Source organism: Staurois parvus, unplaced genomic scaffold (genome assembly GCF_062004578.1).
Source record: "Staurois parvus isolate SC_StPar_1 unplaced genomic scaffold, SC_StPar_1.0 ptg000527l, whole genome shotgun sequence".
In the NCBI taxonomy this organism is placed as follows: Eukaryota; Metazoa; Chordata; class Amphibia; order Anura; family Ranidae; genus Staurois; species Staurois parvus.
Window position 1 is genome coordinate 1,177,962 of NW_028318323.1, and position 20,415 is coordinate 1,198,376.

The 20,415-nt window shown below is 40.3% G+C and overlaps 1 protein-coding gene across 3 annotated transcripts in view; it reads left to right on the forward strand.

Moving 5' to 3' along the window:
• COL15A1 (collagen type XV alpha 1 chain) overlaps nucleotides 1-20,415 on the forward strand; it is a 1,471,644-nt gene that overhangs the window by 953,856 nt on the left and 497,373 nt on the right. For all 3 annotated transcript variants that reach the window (XM_089690361.1, XM_089690362.1, XM_089690363.1), the window contains one exon: nucleotides 18,530-18,583. In XM_089690361.1, coding sequence (XP_089546487.1) covers nucleotides 18,530-18,583 — 54 coding nt within the window. The remainder of the gene's footprint in view (nucleotides 1-18,529; nucleotides 18,584-20,415) is intronic.

A 20,415-nucleotide genomic window follows, 5' to 3' on the forward strand; every position in this document is an offset into this window, starting at 1 on the left:
TTGAGGAGCGGCACCATAGACTTGAATGGGAGGCTTCAACTCCTCCTGACTCGACATGACTCGCCAGTTTTGCCGTGATGCAATGCTAACGCTTCAGTGTGCTTTCATGTGCAGAATTTTCATAGGCGTTTGAGAAACGTAAAAAACGCGAAGAAGAAGAATTCCAGTCCGCTATTATATTTTACACGAAAAGTCTTGCAGTCTCAACAATGTATCTATTTGTATCCGAATAAAACCATTTGTGTCCGAAATGGATACAATGTTGCAACCACAATACTTTTCATGTAAAATATAATGGCGGAGCTCTCTGCAAGGGACAAAAGTAAAAATGCCGGCCGTAGACGGGACGAAAATCGGGCGATTTTTTTTTTTTTTTTTTTTTTTTTTTTTTTTTTTTTTTTTTTTTTTTTTTTTTTTTTTTTTTTTTTGCCGTTGGTGGTAACGTCGGCCAATTGAACAACCGATTTTTCATTTTTTAAAAAAATGGCTGTTTTGTCACATATACTAGGCCCAATTAACCGAACAGCATGTCTTTGGAGTGTTGGCAGAAACACACCCATGCAGAGAAAGCATGCAAACTGAGATGCAGCCATGACTGGGATTAGAACTCATGACCCACGTGCTATGAGTTCTAACCACTAAGCCTCTGTAGGAGACAGAGTTTGAGCTGCAATGTAGAATAGTTATATTGTTTAAAAATAATGATAAAGCGAGTGCTGGTAAAATTATATAGACTACTAAAATGGTATTACACAAGATCAATATAAATCTAGGTATAGATATGAAGGTAGCAGCTAGCACTCAGGGTATTGGCAACAGTCCCAGAAAAGAAATATGTTAAAGTAACAGTGCAGCGCTATAAATGCATGTTATCAATCATCAACACATGTAAAATAAAAAAAGTGCAAATAATTGCAATAATGATGTAAACTGGTAAATGGTGCTAAAAAATGTTCATATAATAATTCCTGAATAATGGAATGTCATTTGTGTGAGAGTACCAACTCAGAGAATACCTATGAATGGCACGTGTGGATTATCTGTGACGGACAGTAGTGCATGAACTCGTGAAAGGTAATCCACCCTTGGGACGGGTGTACACTCACCAGAACAAAAGTATTAATGCGCATGGGTTATACCATCACACATCTGGGGGTGCAGCAGTATGCTGGCAGCTATGGGTTAGTCATCCAACTCCATCCATCCATCAGAGTGGGTGCCAAAGTGGTCCTGGGGAGGAATTAGCTTAGCCACTGGAGCCAGAAAGGTGCTTAATAGTGTAGTACTTTATTATAATGGTCACGAGTAACAATTTAAAATATCCACGTGGAGTAATAAAAATAACAGCAAAGTGAGTACCAAGATGGCAGACGCTCCTCAATGGCAGCGGCGTGGCGTCAACAATAGGGATCCACCCAATGCATTTTGTGTACCAACACGTCCTATTGGTGTGCCCCTGAGGGCGTGTTGGTACACGAAATGCATTGAGTGGAGCCCTATTGCTCATGCCACGCCACCGCCATTGAGGAGTGTCCGCCATACTGTCCATCACAGAAAAACCATCTGCACTACTGTCCGTCACGGATAAACCACACGTGCCATTCATAGGCACTCTCTGAGTTGGTACTCTCACATGAATAACATTCCATTATTCAGGAATTATTATATGAACTTTTTTTAGCACCATTTACCAGTTTACATCATTATTGCAATTATTTGCACTTTTTTTATTTAACATGCGTTTATGATTGATAACATTGCTGCACTATTACTTTAACATAGAATAGTTACATGATTAAAGAGAAGGAAGATATATCATTATATTGGGAAATTAGAACTAGACATTCCCAATTATTTGAGATATAAGTGTGAAAATGTTTGACATTTGAAAATAGAATGTATGACATTCATTAGGAAATGCATTAGTTGTCTGATCATTTTGGAGAAACAGCAACCCAAAAAAAAAATATTTATATAGGTGTACTTTTACTTTAAATTATAAGTATTCTCATATGCAAACACAAAAACGCCAGCAGGACAAAACCCATGGTTGTGCGCCACCTAGCGAACATATCCGGTATTGCACATAAAAATGTGCCAGACGCGATTCCACATTTACTAACAGGAAAGAGTCTACAAAGTAGACGCTTTTCAATGAGTTTGCTAGACGCCTTTCAGAAGACTGACAGGTCTTGACTGATTTAATTGAGTCTGCCTGAATGTTCAGTGTCTGCTGGTAGACTCAATTCTTAGTAAATCAGGGCCTATAAGTCTATGATCTAGCAATATATAATCCAATCTTGAATATGTCTCATGTGCTTGAGAATAAAATGTATAACCAACTGACAATATTGTATTGTTTTCTTTAATTCTTTCAAATGTTTATTCCCCTGTCTCAACACATGAGATGTCGTGTCAAGTTGTGGTTCCATGCAACAGTTAAAATCTCCTGCCACAATTAGTTTAAGTTTTTTAAAATCTAATAGCTTCTTCAGTATGTTCTTTAGATTTTTTATTGGGGCAATATATATTTGCCAATGTACATTCTACCTCTTGCAATTTCCCCTTTAAAAATAAAAATCTCCCCTCCAGATCCTCCATTTTATCTTACAAACAGAACCTTACATTTTTCGCAAACCCAATTGCCACCCCTTTAGCATGTTTATTTGGGGAGTCTGCATAGTACCATCCGATCAAACAGGCCAGGAAGCCCCATCTATATTGCACATTTTGCTTCTTCATCTGCTCTCTCAATGGTTTCAGAGATCTCCTTCTTGTCAGTGTCTCTACCACTAGGTCTGAAAAAAACTGAATATTTCTCCATACTTAATCGATGCTCTTTCTTTTATTTTCTTCCATATCTCTTCTTTATCCCCAAGATTATGGAATCACACAATTATATCTCTTGATTTTTCTTTATCCCTTTCTTGTTGGAGCTTTCCTATTCTATACACACTGTCCAATTTAAGCATCTCTGATACCGATCTGTCCATTATAGTTAGAGATGAGCGAATTATTCAAAAATTCGATTCGGCTGATTCGCCGAATTTGAGGAAGAAATTCGATTCGATGCGAATTTATTCGCTACGAATTTAACTTATAAAAAGGGTTTCTAGGCTTCAGAGAGCCTTTAAATTAGTGCAGAACACTGTACCTTTAATTTAAATGCCCTTGGAGATGAGGAAGGAGAAGGAGAAGGAGAAGGAGAAGGATGAGAAGGAGAAGGATGAGAAGAAGGAGAAGGATGAGAAGAAGGAGAAGGATGAGAAGAAGGAGAAGGATGAGAAGAAGGAGAAGGATGAGAAGAAGGAGAAGGATGAGAAGAAGGAGAAGGATGAGAAGAAGGAGAAGGATGAGAAGAAGGAGAAGGATGAGAAGAAGGAGAAGGATGAGAAGAAGGAGAAGGATGAGAAGAAGGAGAAGGATGAGAAGAAGGAGAAGGATGAGAAGAAGGAGAAGGATGAGAAGAAGGAGAAGGATGAGAAGAAGGAGAAGGATGAGAAGAAGGATGAGAAGAAGGAGAAGGATGAGAAGAAGAAGAAGAAGAAGAAGGATGAGAAGAAGGAGAAGGATGAGAAGAAGAAGGATGAGAAGAAGGATGAGGAGAAGAAGAATTCCAAGCCGGCAAAAAGTGTATCTGCAGAGCTCCGCTATTTCTTAGCGGAGCTCTGCAGATACACTTAGCGGAGCTCTGCAGATACACTTAGCGGAGCTCTGCAGATACACTTTTTGCCGGCTTGGAATTCTTCTTATTTTCATCCTACTTCTTCTCCTTCTTCTTCTTCTTCTTCTTCATCCTCATCCTCATCCTCAGAAGAAGAAGAGGATGAGGATGAAGAGGAAGCAGAAGAAGCAGAAGAAGAAGTAGGATGAAAATAAGAAGAATTCCAAGCCGGCAAAAAGTGTATCTGCAGAGCTCCTCTATTCTGCAGATACACTTAGAGGAGCTCTGCAGATACACTTTTTGCCGGCTTGGAATTCTTCTTATTTTCATCCTACTTCTTCTTCTTCTTCATCCTCATCCTCATCCTCAGAAGAAGAAGATGAGGATGAAGAAGAAGAAGAAGTAGGATGAAAATAAGAAGAATTCCAAGCCGGCAAAAAGTGTATCTGCAGAGCTCCGCTAAGTGTATCTGCAGAGCTCCGCTATTTCTGACAGTTCTCTGACATTCACTCCATACAGCGGTTGAAACATTGTATCTATTTGTTTCCATAAATGGAAACAAATAGATACAATGTTTCAACCGCTGAGCTCTGCAGATACACTTAGCGGAGCTCTGCAGATACACTTAGCGGAGCTCTGCAGATACACTTTTTGCCGGCTTGGAATTCTTCTTATTTTCATCCTACTTCTTCTTCTTCTTCTTCTTCATCCTCATCCTCATCCTCAGAAAAAGAAGAAGAAGAAGAGGATGAGGATGAAGAAGAAGTAGGATGAAAATAAGAAGAATTCCAAGCCGGCAAAAAGTGTATCTGCAGAGCTCCTCTATTCTGCAGATACACTTAGAGGAGCTCTGCAGATACACTTTTTGCCGGCTTGGAATTCTTCTTATTTTCATCCTACTTCTTCTTCTTCATCCTCATCCTCTTCTTCTTCTTCTTCTGAGGATGAAGAAGAAGAAGAAGAAGAAGTAGGATGAAAATAAGAAGAATTCCAAACCGGCAAAAAGTGTATCTGCAGAGCTCCTCTAAGTGTATCTGCAGAATAGAGGAGCTCTGCAGATACACTTTTTGCCGGCTTGGAATTCTTCTTATTTTCATCCTACTTCTTCTTCTTCTTCATCCTCATCCTCAGAAGAAGAGGATGAGGATGAAGAAGAAGAAGAAGAAGTAGGATGAAAAGAAGAAGAAGAATGAAAAGAAGAATGAGAAGAATGAAAAGATTCTTCTTCTTCTTCTTTTCATTCTTCTTTTCATTCTTCTTCTTCTTCTTCTTTTCATTCTTCTTCTTCTTCTTCTTCTTTTCATTCTTCTTCTTCTTCTTCTTCTTCTTCTTCTTTTCATTCTTCTTCTTCTTTTCATTCTTCTTCTTCTTCTTCTTCTTCTTCTTTTCATTCTTCTCATTCTTCTTCTCATTCTTCTTCTTCTTTTCATTCTTCTTTTCATTCTTCTCATTCTTCTTTTCATTCTTCTTTTCATTCTTCTTTTCATGAAGAAGAAAAGAAGAATGAAGAGAAGAATGAAGAGAAGAATGAGAAGAATGAAAAGCTTCTTCTTCTTCTTCTTTTCATTCTTCTTTTCATTCTTCTTCTTCTTTTCCTTCTTCTTCTTCTTCTTCTTCTTTTCATTCTTCTTCTTCTTCTTCTTTTCATTCTTCTTCTTCTTCTTCTTTTTCTTTTCATTCTTCTTCTTCTTCTTCTTCTTCTTCTTCTTTTCATCCTTCTTCTTCTTCTTTTCATTCTTCTCATTCTTCTTCTCATTCTTCTTCTTTTCATTCTTCTTCTCATTCTTCTCATTCTTCTTCTCATTCTTCTTTTCATTCTTCTTCTCATTCTTCTTTTCATTCTTCTTTTCATTCTTCTTTTCATTCTTCTTTTCATTCTTCTCATTCTTCTTTTCATTCTTCTTTTCATGAAGAAGAATGAAGAGAAGAATGAAGAGAAGAATGAAGAGAAGAATGAAGAGAAGAATGAAAAGAAGAAGTATTCCAGTACAGCAAAAAGTGTATCTGCAGAGAGCTACGCTATTTCTGACAGTTCTCTGACAGTTCCAGCGGTTGACAGCGGTTAAAACATTGTATCTATTTATTTCTGAATAAAAACATCTGTATCCTAAATGGAAACAAATAGATACAATGTTTCAACCGCTGTACATGTGAAGGAACTGTCAGAGAACTGTCAGAAATAGCGGATCTCTCTGCAGGGACACTTTTGCCGGCTGATCGGGAAAATCCGATTCGCGCACCCAAATTATGCAAATATTCTGATTCGACGCGGATCGAATTTTTCCTGAAATTCGAAACGAATTCCACTTCGCCTGGTTCGATTCGCTCATCTCTAATTATAGTGTTCAGGATTTTACATATTATTCCCCTTAGGTCTTCACCGTGTGAAATCTCTGGTACTCCTCTTATCCTTAAATTACATCTCCTATCCCTATTTTCGTTATCCTCTATCTTATATAGCAGTTTTCTGTGTTCTTTTCTCATTTCTATCGTCCGCTTTTCTAGTTTTAAAATAATTTGGGCCTGTTCTTCAACTTTTCCCTGTGTTTCTTCCACTCTTGCTATTATTTGCCCCAGATTTTTCTGTATTATCACCATATATTGTTTTATTGATTTTTAAAGGCGTTGAAACATTTCTGCTATTTCTCTTTTGTTTGGCATTTGCAGTTCCTTTTCTTGTTCTACCGCCTCCACTCTTTCTCTCCTTCTTTGACTACTATTAGCCATTTCCAGGGATAGTCTAGGACTTTCTTCCATACTGATTTCCACTCCGCTCCTTTCACTTAGTCCTTGTTGTCTTTCTGGGGTCAGATTCCCCTGTGAGGGCATATATTTTTTAATTGTACCTGTTTGGGAACTCTTGGGTCCACCTCCTTTGACCCCTTTATTTTTCATGCCGTCAAAGATTTAGTTCACTAATCCAGGCTCTTGGGGCATTAATCGTTTTACTGTCCTGTATTTTCACTTTAAATTCCCCTCTGTTAGGTTCTATTTCTTCTGGGGACCTGTACTATATCGCTTTGTCCTCTTTCTTCTAGAACTCCTGGGCAATCTCCCCCCTTACTTTCACCTTGCATGACAGTTCATTGCATGCAGTACATTATGCCTTGCCTCACTCACTCTCCTGCCGTCTTCTCTCTTTATTGTGAGGTGGCTTCAGGTTCTTCCTTCTGTAGGCTGTGAGCTGAGAACAGCCCCTCCATTTATACTGCTCCTTTTCCTTTCGGGGGAGATTCACCCCACTGGCTCCAGTCCCTGGTGGTACAGGTCCCGTGCAATCAGGAGGAGAACCGGCATTTCCCTTTAAACCTTATCTTCCGCCATGTATATAGCTACCACGTGGCGTTGAATCCATCTCCTGCATCGGGTCAGATAGTTTAACTCAATGAATAAACTCACATGTTGAGGAAGTCAGATGAGGAAACCCATTCAAATGTTCCGTTTAATGCCGAATATTCATAGGTAGAAAAACATTAATGTTGTAGCCTCATGGAAAATGCATTCAGGAAGACAGGATACAGTGGAATTAATACAGGAAGAGGCAGGGGGGAGGAGTATACATAAGTATGGTGAGAGAAAGTGCTCAGCTTAGAAAGGAGGAGGCAGCTTAAAGACAAAGAGCAATGATAAACAAGTAATGGTCACAGAGAGATAATAATAAATCAAACAGTGTAACACAACACCTAATGTAAGGGTGGTGACTCTGGGAACCCTGTTTGAGGGGGGATTCTGATGGTGATTCTTGATGTAAGGGGGATTCTGATGTGAACCGGTGGGCTTGTCTTGAAACTGCACTCTATATGTTTTTTTACTCCTGGCCCCTGCACTCTATACATTATGTTGTACATTACATAGTCCTGACCAAGGTATTCATTGTGCCAACAATTGCTGGATTTAAGGTAGTTCTTCTTTAAGGTAGGCTCAAAGACACAAAGGCCCTGATTTACTAAGACTTGAGTCTACCAGCAGACTCTGAACATTTAGGCAGACTCAGTTAAATCAATCAAGACCTGTCAGTCTTCTGAGCGGCGTCTAGCAATCTCATTGACGAACGTCTACTTTGCTATTAGTAAATGTGGAATCGCCTCTGGCACATTTTTATGTGCAATACCAGACATGTTCGCTAGATGGCGCACAAGCGCGGGTTTTGTCCCATTGGCGTTTTTATGTTTGCATAAGAGAATACTTAGAATGTAACAAATAGTACACCTATATTATATATTTTTTTTTTTTTTGCTGTTTCTCCAAAATGATCAGACAACTAATGCATTTACTAATGAATGTCATACATTCTATTTTCAAATGTTAAACATTTTCACTTTTCTATATCAAATAATTTGGAATATCTAGTTCTAAGTTCCCAATATAATGATATAGCTTCCTTCTCTTTAATCATGTAACTAGTCTATGTTAAAGTCATAGTGCAGCGCTATAAATGCATGTGATCAATAATGAACGCATGTAAAAACCAGAAAGTGCAAATAATTGCAATAATGATGTAAAATGGTAAATGGTGCTAAAATAAGTTCATATAATCATTCCTGAATAATGGAATTTCCTTGGTGTGAGAGTACCAACTCAGAGAGTGCCTATGAATGACACGTGTGGTTTTTCCGTGACAGACAGTAGTGCATGAACTCGTGAAAGATAAACCACCCTTGGGACTGGTCTACACTCACCAGAACAAAAGTATTAACGCGCATGGGTTATACACATCACACATCTGGGGGTGCAGCGGTATGCTGGCAGCTATGGGTTAGTCATCCAGCTCCAGCCATCCATCCACCAGGGTGGGTGCCCAAATGGTCCTGGGGAGGAATTAGCTCAGCCACAGGAGCCAGAAAGGTGCTTAATAGTGTAGTACACTCTCACAAGGGTGGATGACCTTTCACGAGTTCATGCACTACTGTTCGTGGTTATATTTATCTTGTGTAATACCATTTTAGAAGTCTATGTAATTTTACCAGCGCTCGCTTTATCATTTTTAAACAATGTAACTATTCTACATTGTAGCTCAAACTGTGTCTCCCACAGTGGCTTAGTGGTTAGAGCTCAGAACTTACAGCACTTGGGTCATGGGTTCTAATCCCAGTTTTTATGCTTTCCCTGTATGGATGTGTTTCTGCCAACACTCAAAAGACATGCTGTTAGGGTCATTGTGCCTAGTACACGGCTGAGTTTCTGCCCTTAGATTATAAGCTCCTTGACATTTATGAATGTTCAAAAAATGGAGATCTATTTTCTGGGTCGTGTTAGCGCCAGGAATATTGATCAATCAATTATGATTTTGCCTAATGACTAGAAAGTGGATGAATGTTACCTGCATCCTGTTCTTATGACAAGTTGGAAATGTGCAAGTTTCATGCTGTGTATATTTCATTGTAACTTTTTTATCTTCTTTCAAATCTGTCTCCTTATACAACTTGGCCCCCTCCTCCACCCCATCATCACCTGTCCCATATGCAAATCTATGGATCACTGCCCCACTCTTTTTAACTATCTATTTACTGATCAAGCAAATGTGTCTCATTTTCTATCAGCTACAGTTCAGATCTCACATTATTATACGATTGCTGATTGTAAATCACCACTAGTCTGATTGAATTCACAATTCCTGGTCAGTCCTGTTCCCTTACCTCTAATAATCATTAGAGCCAGTTCACATTACATGTGTTTCAGTTGCTTTTTTGGCATCACAAACACACAAAAAGAAGGTTATATGGTTGTCAATGTTATAGTTCACATCAGCGCTTGCATTTTCAGTGCATTGCAGGTGCTGTAAACAAAGTTGACCACGCTGCATTGTTTCTGCACAGAACTGTACTGGAACACACTGAAACGTCCTTGAGTGTACTAAAACGCACATGTCCCTAATTAAATTGAATAAAAAGAAAGTAGAAAAAACTAACTGGAAGGGATACAAAAATGCAATGCAACGTGTCCAAAATGCATCTAAAATGCACTGGACATTACATTACTGCACATTAGGCAGCCCATTGAAATTAACGAGCTGAGGAAAAAAAAAAAGTAAAAAATGCCCCATTCACACAGGTCCTCTGGCCTGTACAGCATGAATGAGTGGGTTGTTTATGTGGCTAGAGCACCTGTTACACTATGGGGACACAGCAGCTGTATGAACACAGGTTTTAATCTGACAGGTGTGAAGGCGTGGGGAAGTGACCTTGAATGCTCACTGTCTGTGTTCAGGGCTATACACCTGCACCCATATGCTTGTCAAATGATGACCTGCAGCAATTCCATAGTGTAACATAGGTTGCCTGCAAACGGCGATAGCCACAAAAACAAACCACTGATTCCCACTCTATAGGCCACAGCACCCATGAGCCCCAAAACCTCAATTACACACACAGCTTTATTTATGAACTCAGTACAGTTTTATCATTTAGATTTCACAGGAATATGGTTGGGATTATGTCCATTAATAATGTTTTTAGTGTATTTTTACCATAAATATAATTTGGATATTTTCTCTGGCGGTGGGCAGCTGTCAGGTATGCTGTACAGGGCTCCATGATATCTAACAGTGGCCCTGGGTGTATGCTTGTGTCTGTGCCACCTGTATAGTTAGGAAGAACCTTGAACCTCTGCTATGTACCTCAATGGATCTAGGAACTGGACATGTTTTCAACTGAAAATACAACAATTATTAGTAATGTTTCCCCAGCAAATGAGGATCAGCTCCTTGGTGGAGAACAGCGATCTCGCCATGTCCAGATGTGTTTTGGAATTCCACAAAAGAACAATTCACACAACTAAAAAATAGACTTGCAAATTACCACTAAACTCTCCTAACTACACTCCCATCCACTCACACTCCCCACTTCCACTTCCGGGTGTGTGCAAACATCCTTCCGCCAACATCATGACGTATTTCCGGTATGACAGCTGCTCTAGCACCTCCTCCAACAGCCATCTTGGCGTTTATTTGTGCACCATAGCAATTTTACATGCGGCTCCATTGTGTATATAACATTCACAAATATATGTTTGCAGTTCTATTGTGGATTTGGCATTGGTGAATGTATGCTTGCAGCTCTACTGTGTATATGACATTGGCGAATATATATTTGCCAGTAAAGGCCCAAAGTCAACATAAATTGGGGGCCCAATTTATTACTGTTAAGAGGATTGTAGAAAAAGAATAGCTAGCTGCACATTGAACACGACCTATTCATTGGTACATAATATGGTCTTGTGGTGCAATAGGGGGCTTTTGGTTTGTTATTTTGGACATACTTGCATATGTGTGCTCTAACAAGGAAGATTTGGGCATATTATATAGCTAGCAAAAATAAGTGTTAGGGGTGCTAGTACATTTCAGATACTTATATAGCGCTGTCAATTTACGCAGCGCTTTACATATAGATGTCGTACATTCACATCAGTCCCTAACCCTCAAGGGGCGTACTAAGAGCCCTAACTTACATTCATACATATACTAGGGCCAATTTTGACAGGATCCAATTAACCTACCAGCATGTCTCTAGAGTGTAGGAGGAAACCAGAGTACCCGGAGGAAACACGGGCACAGGGAGAACATGCAAACTCCAGGCAGGAGGTGCTGTGGCTGGGATTTGAACCAACAACCCTAGTACTGCCAGGTGGAAGTGCTAACCATTTAGCCACTGTGCAACATTCAGCTAGAACAAGAAATAATCCCCCCCAAAAAATACATAGTACAAATGTTTATTGATCAAATACACATTCCACATTTATTTGGACAGCAACAAAAAGCCACATTCAATATCTTGGTGTGGGAAAAAAAAAAAAAAAAGCAGGATTGAGGTTTCTAAAATAGAACGGTCCTGCTCATAAGAGCTTACAATCTAAAAGATTATACTTATAATGAACTGTGCTTTCACAGGTTACAGCAGGAAACAAACGTTTAATATGAATCACTTGGCTTATTCACAAAACAAGCTGCAGATCGAAATATCAATATAAAAATACATACGTGCCAAAATAAAAACACCTCCCACCTCCCCAAATCCCTCACACATACATTTCTCACCATGTTTGTCTGAAAACTGCATTTCATTCTAAATAAAGCAAACTTGGAAGAGCAGAGCAATGAACATGTGTTAGGATTACAATGCAAAGATAAAAAACACACAATCATTGTACAATAACACCCAAACACACCTTAGAAGGAAGAACATGCAAAACATTTACAGCCCACATCAAAACACAGCGTGAGTGTGGCCAGGGGCAATTCACCACAATATCTCTTCCTCCCCAAACCACCACAGACAAGGACTTGCAGAAATAATGTGCCTGTACAAGGCCAAAAATCAGCCACTACTGCATCTCTTTATATAAGGTAGGCCACACCCACCACTGTCATTCATTTGGTCAGAGAAAGTGTTTGCACCTATTTAATTCTCTTCCCACCTGCGTTAACCCTTGGTATACAGGCCCCACAAATCAGAGTAAGAAAGAAAGCCACAGTGAAGTGTACCTGTGCAGCATACAACAGAACATTGAACAGGGATGTGAAAGGGAAACCTATTGGCAATATTTCTTGGCCCTATGGGCACAATTCACTTCAGATTATCGCATGAGTTAAGGCAGTCACATGACCACATCTCGCATGCAATACTGAAAATGTCAATTCACTTTTGCTAGTATGCGGCATTTTCCATAAATCGGAAAAACAATCAGGAAATCAAACTTAAAAATACTTACACCGCGGTCACATCAAAGCCGATTTAGAAATTGTGCAACGTACAGTGAAGATGCTGATTTCCTTTCGATTTGCAAGAAATCTGACACAGATATCTATGCAAATCGTCACAAAAGTAGTACATGTACTACTTTAGAAATCAGTGTCGGAAACGCACCCATGTGACTGCTCTAATAGCAGACAATAGGGTGCGACTTGGCATACGATTTGCAAGTCGCATGCCATGCAAATCGCATGTCAAGTCGCATCCAGGGTGCACGAATTCAGGTGCGATTTGGGAATTGAAATTGTACCTGATATCCGATCTAATGAATGTGGATGTGAGTGTCCTAACGTAAGCGATTTGCTGCAGTACAATTTCAGCATTTTGTAGCGATTTCACATATAGACTACAATAGAAATCGCAATGCAAAACACAATTGAAAACGCAATAACTCATTGGTAAATCTACAGAAAACACGGTGAAATTGCCAACAAAAAGCACAATTATAAATCACATGTAGTGTGAACCAAGCAGGCAATTCAACAAAGGAAATAAATCTTTGAAGGCATGCGGTATCTGCATGCTCAGATAAGGGTCTGTTATGGATTTGGGGGGGGGGGACTCCATGCCATTATTTTATTTTTTTTTTTTTAATCCTTTTCTTTCTCTCGCTCACTCTTATGGTTTGACAAACTTTCCGAAAAGGAGGTGGAGTGCAAACCAGCATTATCCAATCAATCATTAGTCCAGGCCCTTATCTCATCCCATCCTTTGACATTCACATAAGGTGCTACTTTAAAGGCCTCAGACAAGGCCTCATTCTAATTCACATTCTAGGGATCATTTAAAAAAGAAAGCAAAGATGCTGCTACCAGCACATGTATGTTAGGGTAGTCACAGGAAGATCAAATTCATTGCTGTTATTGGGATCCAAACCAACAACCCTAGCGTTGTGAGGCAGTAGTGCTAACCACTAATCCATAGAGCTGTTGAACACTAATCCTGCCTGTATTTCTGTGGTGTGAATCAACCCTAAGTCCCTGGGCAAGGTCAGTGTAACTAGCCAGATATCTCAAATGTGACACAAATGTTGTGCTATGTTGCCAAATCAGATGTATGTTGGTTCTATGTATCCCAATACAAAGGATTGCAATACTAATACAGGCGTACCTCAGTTTACCAACGCCTCGGTTAACGTAATTTTCGGTTTACGAATGAAAATCCATTGAAAATAATGCCTCGGTTTACACAATTGTTAATAATTTTTTTCGCAATACAAAGTGTATGTCGGCACTGATTTTCAAATGCAAATGCCAGCCTTTTTTTTTCTTCACTATAGTTCACAAGCTTAGAAGTCACTTTCCCCGAAGTTACAGAAAACTTTGTATCTTTTAATAAACTCAAAGTAAACATTGTTTCCTTTAGGGATATAAATTCCAAGAAAACTTTCTCTTTTAGCTGGGAGAAGTGACAGGTGAATTTCTGAGCTATAGTGAAGAAAAAAAAAGGGAAAATTACATTTAAAAACCAGCACCATAATAAATAAAAAACGGCATGGGGTCCCCCCTCCCATCCACACCAAGCCCTTCGGCTCTGGTATGTATCTTAAGGGGTAACTCCACACCAAAATGTAAAAAAAAAAAATGGCATGGGGTCCCCCCTCCCATCCACACCAAGCCCTTCGTGTCTGGTATGGATATTAAGGGGTAACTCCACACCGAAATTAAATAAAAAACAGCTTGGGGTTCCCCCCTTATCCAAGCATGCAGCCGGGCAGGTCAGGAAAGGGGGGGGGGCGAGCGAGCGCCCCCCCCTCCTGAACCATACCAGGCCGCATGCCCTCAACATGGGGGGGTGCTTTGGGCAGGAGGGGCTCCCCCCAAAGCACCTTGTCCCCATGTTAATGGGGACAAGGGCCTCTTCCGTTAGTGGGATAATTGATTGGCCGTTTTTTTGGAATTTTGGCACATTTTGTTTATCAGTAAAGTTGGAAAATTTTTTTCTCAAATTTACTGATAAAAAAAGGGCCAAAATACCGAAAAAATGGCCAACTAATTAACCCACTAACGGCCCGAAAATCGTTTGATATTTTTTTCGGCAGAAAAATCGGCCGATTTTAGACCCATCTATGGCCTGCTTTAGATGGGTCTAAAATCGGCTGGAAAAAAAATCGGCTGATTTTCGGGCCGTTAGTGGGTTAATTGGTCAGCCATTTTTTGAGATTTTGCCACTTTTTTTATCGGTAAATTTGGATAAAATTCGGCCGATTTTGCAGATCGGACTGATCTTTTTACAGATAAAAAATCTGCGCATGAGCCATGACCTGCAAAAAAAAGAAGAAAATGAAAAAGAAGAATAAGAAAAAGAAAAATGCAGGCCATAGATGGGGTGAAAACTGGCCATTTTTAAAAAAAACAAAAAATCGGTTGTTCAATCGGCCGACGTTACCACCAATGGTAAAAAAAATTGTCCGATTTTCGCCCCGTCTACGGCCGGCAAATATAATAGCAATTAAATAGTAATTACTTCTGTCCCTGCAGAGAGCTGCGCTATTATATTTGACATTAAAAAGTATAAAGGTTGCAACATTGTATCTATATGTATCCGAGTAAAAACATCTATATCCGAAATGGATACAAATAGATACAATGTTGCAGTCTCTATACTTTTTAATGTCAAATATAATAGCGGAGCTCTCTGCAGGGACAGAAGGAATGTTTCAGCTGTCATCGGGGTTTCCCACTGACAGCTGAATTTTAAATAATTTCCGTGAATTAAATAAATAATTTAAAAAACAGCGTGGGGTCCCCCCTCCCATCCATACCAAGCCCTTCGGGTCTGGTAAGGATGTTAAGGGGTAACTCCATGCCGAAAATGAAAAAAAAAACCAGCGTGGAGACCCCCCAATATCCCTACCAGACCCTTAACCGAGCATGCAGCCCAGCAGGTCAGGAAAGGGGGGGGACGAGCAAGCGCCCCCCCCTCCTGAACCATACCAGGCCACATGCCCTCAACATGGGGGGGTGCTTTGGGGCAGGGGGGCTCCCCCCCAAAGCACCTTGTCCCCATGTTGATGGTGACAAGGGCCTCTTCCCCACAACCCTGGCCGGTGGTTGTGGGGGTCTGCGGGCAGGGGGCTTATCAGAATCTGGAAGCCCCCTTTAACAAGGGGGCCCCCAGATCCCGGCCCCCCCCATGTGAATGAGTATGCAGTACATGGTCCCGTTACTCATTCACAAAAAAAGCAAAAGTGTAGTGTAAAAAAACACAGTACAGGGTCTTTGACAAGTCCTTTATTAAAACAATGTCCCCCGAAGTAGATCCAACGTCAATCACGGTGTCATGCGCCAGTGACTGGAATAAAGAAAAAAAACGAAAACCCGTTCCGCACTTGACGAGGCTTTCTAGCCTTATGCGGTGAGTCGCTCGCTGACAGCTCTTAAATAGGTAAGGGGCGGGGTCAGCCAGGGACATCAAGCATGTGATCCTACCCCAACGATGTCACATGGGTCACTCGGAACTTTTTTTTTCTTTTTTCGGATCGCCGCCGCCATGATTGACGTTGGATCTACTTTGGGGGACATTGTTTTATTAAAGGACTTGTCAAAGACCCTGTACTCTGTTTTTTTAAACAACACTTTGTTTTTTTGTGAATGAGTAGCGGGACCATGTACCGCAGACTCATTCATGTAGGGGGGGCCGGGATCTGGGGGCTTCCAGATTCTGATAAGCCCCCCACCCGCAGACCCCCACAACCACCGGCCAGGGTTGTGGGGAAGAGGCCCTTGTCCCCATCAACATGGGGACAAGGTGCTTTGGGGGGGGAGCCCCCCCTGCCCCAAAGCACCCCCCCATGTTGAGGGCATGTGGCCTGGTATGGTTCAGGGGGGGCGCTTGCTTGTCCCCCCCTTTTCTGACCTGCCGGGCTGCATGCTCAGATAAGGGTCTGGTATGGATATTGGGGGCGGTTCTCCATGCTGTTTTTTTTTTTTAAATTTCGGCGTGGAGTTCCCCCTTAATATCCATACCAGACCTGAAGGGCTTGGTATGGATGAGAGGGGGGACCCACGCTGGTTTTTTTTTTTTGAGGACCTTTATTTTTACATTCAGCTGTCAAAATAAATATTATCTAGACCTTCGAAATAAGTAAAATAATTACAGAAATAATTATAAAGGATAAGAAACAAAAATAGAATCACTAGAACTAAGGAAATCAAATTAGAATACATAAAGATATGCCTAGTGCTTAGTTAAACACGGTAGACGCGACCGAGTGCCGGCTGTCAGAGGACTCCACACAGATTTACTATTGAGCAGTGGCTAAAAAGCAAGCGCCTGCAGAGGACGTCTAAAATGTGTTCTGCACATGCGCATTTGTATCAGCCAAATAAACTGCACGAGCGTCTAGTTTTTCACTGTGTCATCTTGCTTAAAAAAAAAAACTTTTTAACACGTTTTAATTTTTTTTTTAAATGGTAGATATTGTTTAAAGTGAAGTCCTGATATTTGGCAAAGCAAATTTCAAAGTGAACATGTTTCTGCAGTGATTTTTCATGGTGTTAGACATACCTCTTACCAAGTCTACTTTGTGAGTCTGATTCCTGGTGTGTGTCTGGTTAGTAAATTCGATTGGGCGTCTACTTGTTGATGCTGCTCAATAGTAAATCTCTTAGCGGGGTAAAAGTAGACGCTTGCTCGTAAAAATTAGACGTTCGCCCACGGAAATGTGCCCAGGCACAATAGTAAATCAGGGCCAATGTGATCATTTTTAGTGTGCAGAAAAACATATGTGATAGAAATGTTTACATTTTTAAAAATGATCGTTTCATTCTGAGGTTCATGTGTATTTATGAGACTGTCACTTCTGATATAGTAAGTAGGCGTATTTTGTGGGTACAAGATCTGTGCTATATGTGTGCAGTGTATACAGCGACTAGGCACAGATTCTGTTTAATTATTCCCCTTTAAGCTCCACCCATTGTTAGGCAAAATCTGTCCTCTGTCACTTACTACTGACCTCTGAACTCTGCCTTATCTACTACTGACGTTTGAACTCTGCGTCACTTAATACTAATCACTGTCCTCTGCCCTGCTGACTCCCTGTACACTGCCTTGCTGACCTCCCATCCTTTCCCGCCTGACAATTTTTACTGCACCCCCACATTAAGCAGGCTAGGTCCGGCCCTGAGTAAAAGAGGAAGAGCAGATCAAACTCTCTCTCCTCTCACTTTTGGTGGGTGGGGGAGAAACTGTCAGTATTGGCTCTGGGCAGTGTGAGAGAAGTGTAACAGACTTGGGTTACAACTGCAGCCATCAACTCTGCTGAGGAGCCACAGTCCGGGCTGAATAATGTTTCTGGGTTTCAGGCAGTTTGAAACCTGGACTGTCCAAGTGACAGGTGGCAGACCAAGTCCAGAGCAATGATGTGCAGCTGCACTGGAGCAAGTGTATATAGGAAGCCGCTGAAAGAAGTCAGAACAGACCAGCAACACTAATGCATGCCATACATTGGTTGAATTATGAATACATTTTCTTTAGAAAATAAGAAATTTCATGGGTTTTGTAATCTGATGGTGTCACCATTGATTTCGAAATTTGACCAACCCAGCCTTCAATTTCACATCATGTTGCTACAAATAAGAATTTTCATGGCTGGGAATCTTCTTTTCTTTCCAGGTCACAGCTCATGCACTTTTTTTTTTTCAGTTATATTTCTCACACGTTTCTCCCATCATTGATTAGAAATTCTTTAGTCTTTCAAAAAATTTCCAACATGCCCAATCACTCAAATTCGATGGTTGCACTAAAATTGGCCAATGATGCGGCCCACTAATGGTGCAAAATTTGAAAGAAAATTCTTCGTTATGATTTTTTAAAGAAAATTTGTTCAGAATTTGACCCATGTATGACCTGCATTAGTCGCACAGAAAGATGGAAAAGAAAAGTAAAAAGAGTATTTTATAATAAAAAAAAAATTTACATGGCAATTGTTTGTTACCCAGTCATCCTGTAGATGTCATCCAGTTAAGGTTTATATTTACTTTAAAACTCTTAACATCTTCCTGAATTCTGTTACTATTATGCAATTGGCTGGAAAAATCTGTTAGCTGTAGTTCATGAAACGTGCGTAAAAATAAATTACTGCATTTAAAATGTACCTTTATCATTTTTCAAATAGGGTCCAGTAGGACAACAAGGAAATAAAGGAGAGCTTGGATTCCCAGGTAGACCTGTACGTATTTTTATATGGAATGCTTCTTGAATAGATAGTCTTGTATTAAAGAATATTTCTGAAGTGTATATTATATTCATTCTGCTTATTGAGTTCATACCTTACTGTACACTAAATCGTACAGAAATACAGTTTTCGTTCCTGTGCAATTCCTGTGTGATTCAGTGCAGTGCGATTTTTAGCCTAGTCATTTGAATAGGCTGAAATTGCACTTGGTCTTACCAAAAGTATTGCATGTACTGCTTTTTAAAAATCCACTGCAACTGGGTGACATGGTACCATGAAATCCAGTGCAGGCAAACACACTACATTTGCGATCTGTTTTTGAGGTGTTGTTTTGAATACATTGACACCTGCAGCAGATCGCACACCAGTTAAATTTGAATGCAGTGCTGGAAACGTGCAAGGAACGCAGGTTTCCCACACCGCTGATTAAACTGATTTCTTATTTTATGAAAGTTACTTTTGTACAAAGTATTTCATAAATAGGACATTTTTTTATTTCTAAGATATGGTAAGGCATTTTGCCCATTTTAAGAGTGAAAAAAAAGAAAAATGGTATTTATATATATTTTTTATTTGTTCTAAGCAAATGTTACAGAAAAGATAGAAATGTCTAATACTTGCAATGCTAATGCAGGACCTATTTACATTTGTTTGTTTTCATGTGGAAAAGCTCATGCATTTAACTGTATGAAACTGCATGCAGGCTCCATGCACACTATAAGCTGAAAAAAACAACAGAAAAACACTGGCTAAAAAAATGTTCAATATTAGCATTTTTCCGGTGCTTTTCTGTTTTTGTGCCAAGAGAGGGTCGGCAAGTCAGCCGTCCGCGTCCTCAACAGCTGTCAGCAGGGTTCCAGCAGACATCTGAATATAAACAAAAGAATTGCCAGCAATTATTACTTGAGAGAAAAAATAGTGTGGGGGTCCCTCAGTCCACACCAGGCCTTTTGGGTCTGGTGGGGATTTTAAGAGGAGCCCCACACCAAAAAAAAATGGAGTGTAGTCTCCCCCAAATCCATTCCAGACCCTTAGGTCTGGTATAGATTTTGAGGGGAACCCCAAGTCTAATAAAAAAAAAAAAAGAGGCATGGGTGACCCCCAAAACCCATACCAGACTCTTATCCAAGCATGCAGCTTGACAGGCCAAGGAAGGAGAACTAGCGAGCGCCCCCCCCCCACCTGAAACATACCAGGCCACATGTCCTCAAAATGGGGGCAGTGCTTGTCCCCATGTTGATGGATGGGAACAAGGGCCTATCCCTCACAACCCTGGGCAATGGTTGTGGAGGTTTGCGGGCAGGGGCTTATCGAAATCTGAAAGCCCCCTTTCACAAGGGGCCCCCAGATCCTGCCCCTCATGAGAATGGGTATGGGGTACATAAAAAAAAGTGTCAAAAATAAATAAAAACAAAGGGACAGTTTTTGACAAGTCCTTTATTAACCACTTGCCCTCCAGAGGATTTGCCCCCTTTCCTGACCAGGCCATTTATTGCGAACCGGCGCTGCATTACTTTGACAATTGCGACGCTGCACCCAAATTAAATGTATGTCCTTTTTTTCCCCACAAATAGAGCTTTCTTTTGGTGGTATTTGATCGCCTCTGCGTTATTTTTTGCGCTGTAAACAAAAACACCTGACAATTTTGAAAAAAAAAACCCAATATTTTTGACTTTTTGCTATAAAACATATCCAGTAAAAAGATTAAGAAATCAGATTTCGTCATAAATTTAGGCCAAAATATATTTTGCTACATGTCTTTGCTAACAAAAATCCCAATACATGTAAATTAATTGGTTTAAGAGAAAGTTATAGAAAGCTACAAA